We start from the raw sequence: 1,986 nt of genomic DNA, 5'->3' as shown, positions 1-1,986 counted from the left end.
TAACAAAGGTTCAAATGATGAATAGCGAGCAGAACCTATGCACTCCACCAATGGTAACGAGAAAGAGAAAGTAGGATCGTCGGACAATAATAAAGAGGCTGGACGGTCATCCAACGTCGTAGAAAAAAAGAATAGAAAAAAAATATTTAAAAAAAGATCAACTAGCCAGGACGAAAAAAGCATTGATATTTTGATTCGTCAAAATGATCAAATGATTAAAATCTTGGGTGAGCTGGCCGACAGTGCCAGAAAACATGTCGAAGACACTAAAAGTTTTCATTTTAGTATCTTAGAACATTTAAAAAAAAATTAATCGCAATTTACCATTTACGTTTAAGTTGTGCTTATGTTAAGATTATGTGTTGGATTATATTATGCATTGTCATATAAAAAAATAATTTCCATAATAAAATTATTTGTATAATACTTGAATCAATAAAAAATGAGAATCAATTTTTTTTATGTGTTGTACTTCTTTCACTACACCTAATCTTCAATTTCGGGTAATCCTGCACGAATGCATAAATTGTGCAGCGCACAGCATACATTCACTATTTTGACACACTTCGGTGGAGCATAATGAAGCTGTCGCGCACCCAGTATGCACCTAAATCTATTTTTCAGCGATCCAAAAGTTTGTTCAATTATTGAACGCCCTCTAGAGTGCTTCAAATTGAACGATGATTCGGGCGTGTCGGGATCCGGATTTCTAAACGGCTTTATAAGCCATGGCTTTGAAGCATATGCAGAGTCACCTATGAGATATGAAATGAAAATAAATATTTAACATCGGAACACATATGTATAATAAGTGATATACTTACCTAATAGCTTAAACATTCTCTCGCCATTTCTCCACTTGTCTTCAAAGAAACCCATGCACGTGCTATTATTAAAAATAAACGAATCGTGGTTCGATCCACTGAACCTCGCATTTACATATCGAATTTTTTTGCTGTGGTCACAAATCTGTAAAGATAGTTAAAGTATCAATATGTAATCGAATTAGGTTGATAATCATTAGAAACTTACCATTAACGCATTAAGGCTGTAAAATCCTTTGCGATTATAATACAAAACGGGATCTTCATGCGGAGGTATTATTTTTATATGCGACCCGTCGACACACATAACTACACCTGGTATACCCATTTTTTCAAAAAAATATCTCCGTGCCTCTGATTTCTCATCTTCCGTCATTTCTAGCGATATGAGGTGTGCCAGCTTGGATTCCAACACATTCAAAGTTTGTTCCAATACTTTCAAAAATGTCGATTGCCCGATTGGAACAGCAAAATCATTGGCCACACTTTGCTGGTATGAACCTTGAGCTAAGAATCTCAAAGTTGCAGCCAATTTTACTCGGGGAGAAAGCCCCCGATTGTGCTTCGGGGCAATCGAATCGGCTATCAAACCATCTAATTCAAGGAAGAGCGCCTTTGAAACCCTGAAATTTAGAATAAATCTGAAAGAAAGATTACACTTTAACGTTTTAACACGTTCTTGCAATTTTTAATCAGGCATTACATACGTTTTTTCCGGTAATTCAAGAGGATCTACTTCCTTGCGTAGTCTTCTTTGATGTGCCACCAAATCCATAACGTTTTCTTCGTCACTGTCGTCATCGCAGCCATGATTAACGACGAATACCACTCCCGAAAACATATTTCGCATTTATGGTCTGCACAATTCAATTAAATTCGCTTTTAAGTACCTACTGGTTTGTACTCAAATCACACGAATGATCACTAATCTGACACTACAGTAAAATTTGACTGCTTTCAAGCTAGTTTACTTGACGATCGTTATCTCATTTGACGATAGTTCATGAAAATCGTTCGGAATAGGCCCTGGTATTGCCTTACAGTAATCGATCGTTTCACGCGTTGGCCAGAAGCAGTTCCTATACCAGACATAACAGCAGCAACTGTTGTCTCAGCCCTCCTGTACCACTGGATCTCGCGTTTTGGCGTCCCTTCCTACATA

At 37.2% G+C, this 1,986-nt stretch overlaps 1 protein-coding gene across 1 annotated transcript; it reads right to left on the bottom strand.

Annotated features, from left to right (window-relative positions):
- Positions 1-486: 486 nt before the first annotated feature.
- Positions 487-1,665, bottom strand: LOC131293721 (putative nuclease HARBI1). Its single transcript, XM_058321792.1, has 4 exons — positions 1,532-1,665; positions 1,033-1,465; positions 825-969; positions 487-755 (listed from the first exon to the last, which is right to left on the bottom strand). Exons 1-4 carry the CDS (start codon positions 1,663-1,665, stop codon positions 487-489), a joined length of 981 nt encoding a protein of 326 aa, XP_058177775.1.
- Between the last annotated feature and the right edge of the window lie 321 nt (positions 1,666-1,986).

The sequence above is a fragment of the Anopheles ziemanni genome, chromosome 2 (genome assembly GCF_943734765.1).
Source record: "Anopheles ziemanni chromosome 2, idAnoZiCoDA_A2_x.2, whole genome shotgun sequence".
In the NCBI taxonomy this organism is placed as follows: domain Eukaryota; kingdom Metazoa; phylum Arthropoda; class Insecta; order Diptera; family Culicidae; genus Anopheles; species Anopheles ziemanni.
The sequence above is the reverse complement of the archived record's forward strand: the minus strand, read 5'-3'. Positions and strand labels throughout refer to the sequence as shown.

Bases quoted from the DNA above. Each gene is read 5' to 3' on its own strand.
- LOC131293721 (XM_058321792.1), bottom strand. From the start codon at position 1,665: ATGTTTTCGGGAGTGGTATTCGTCGTTAATCATGGCTGCGATGACGAC. The intron at 1,466-1,531 runs GTATGTAATGCC...TCTTTCTTTCAG, and splicing joins CTTGAATTACCGGAAAAAAC to ATTTATTCTAAATTTCAGGG. The intron at 970-1,032 runs GTAAGTTTCTAA...CTATCTTTACAG, and splicing joins ACAGCCTTAATGCGTTAATG to ATTTGTGACCACAGCAAAAA.